Source organism: Larimichthys crocea, chromosome XVI (assembly GCF_000972845.2).
Source record: "Larimichthys crocea isolate SSNF chromosome XVI, L_crocea_2.0, whole genome shotgun sequence".
Lineage (NCBI taxonomy): Eukaryota > Metazoa > Chordata > Actinopteri > Sciaenidae > Larimichthys > Larimichthys crocea.
The window spans coordinates 11,801,006-11,802,125 of NC_040026.1; the positions used below are offsets into that span (position 1 = coordinate 11,801,006).

Below are 1,120 nucleotides of genomic sequence, written 5' to 3' on the forward strand. Positions count from 1 at the left end.
AGTCACCGCACCCCTAATGTGCAAAATCAGTGAATCACCCAAACATTGACTGATGGGAATGGTCTGAAACAGTGCTATTTGCAGCACTGTGTTAGTGTGCAAAGTTTACATCTTATCAGCGAGATAAGAACATGTGGATGTTATCTAGATGAGATCTCAGTGTTGTCTAATCATTACTAGTGCAAGTTAGCAAAGCAAACACAAAATCCCTTTCAACAGAATAAACTGACGAGCAAAGGAAACAAATATAAAGATCCAGGTGTTGAGTCTCTTGGTGTCATTTACAGTCTGTGATGGGTTAGTTCATATCGACAGAGTCTCTCTCTGTAGTTCTTTAGATGAGGAGGCCATGGCGCTGTCAAAGATAGTGGAGAGCGGCACATCTGTACGAGGTCTGTTGTTGCCTGTAGGGGTGTTCCTTCTGAAAGAGTTCCTGATCCTGCTGGAGAGGCGGTCGGACATGTTCCTCACCACCCTGCTGAGTTTGCGGTTCCTGAGCTTCATCATGCCCACGTCGTCCTCCAGATCCTCTGGTGGCACGTCGATGTTCCCGGAGTACCAGAACACCCACCAGATCAGGCTGAGGAAGATGATGAGAGCCCCTGCGTAGATGAACAAGTCGTGGACAACAAGTCCTCCAAACACCCCCACCATCATGATGAAGACGCCGAGTATGTCGTGGAACACTGCGAACCAGAATGAGCACTTGCAGCGGCCAACTCCTCCATAACTTATTTCCGTGACTGGCTCTACCTGTACAGATGTTGACATGGTTGCGGGAGAGATCATCCAAATCAGAAGCAGACTGTCTTTTTCAAAGAGATAATCCAGATGTGGAAGAAGCAACAGGTGCTTGTAGCAACCTGCAGTACACTGAAGTGTAATTCTCACTGACTAACAATCACATTGAACTATCTGCAGTGACACTGGTCAAAGTACAATGTACGCAAGCGTTTATCAGCGACAGCGGCTTTGTGACTGTATTGAATGTTGCAAAGAAGGCCGTTGCCTCATCACTGAGTCATTTCCTCTATTCAAGCCCCAAGCTGTACCGCTTACGCCTCTGCTTCTCTTTCAGTATGGGGATCCACACCACCCCCATCACAACAAACATCAGCCC

At 47.3% G+C, this 1,120-nt stretch overlaps 1 protein-coding gene across 1 annotated transcript; it reads right to left on the reverse strand.

Annotated features, from left to right (window-relative positions):
- Nucleotides 1–303: 303 nt before the first annotated feature.
- LOC104918932 (transmembrane protein 238) lies at nucleotides 304–771 on the reverse strand. The gene has a single exon (XM_010730819.2). The coding sequence runs from the start codon at nucleotides 769–771 to the stop codon at nucleotides 304–306; it is 468 nt and encodes a 155-aa protein (XP_010729121.2).
- Between the last annotated feature and the right edge of the window lie 349 nt (nucleotides 772–1,120).

What these genes read in the sequence shown, in the direction of transcription:
- LOC104918932 (XM_010730819.2), bottom strand. Translation starts at nt 771, where the DNA reads ATGTCAACATCTGTACAGGTAGAGCCAGTCACGGAAATAAGTTATGGA.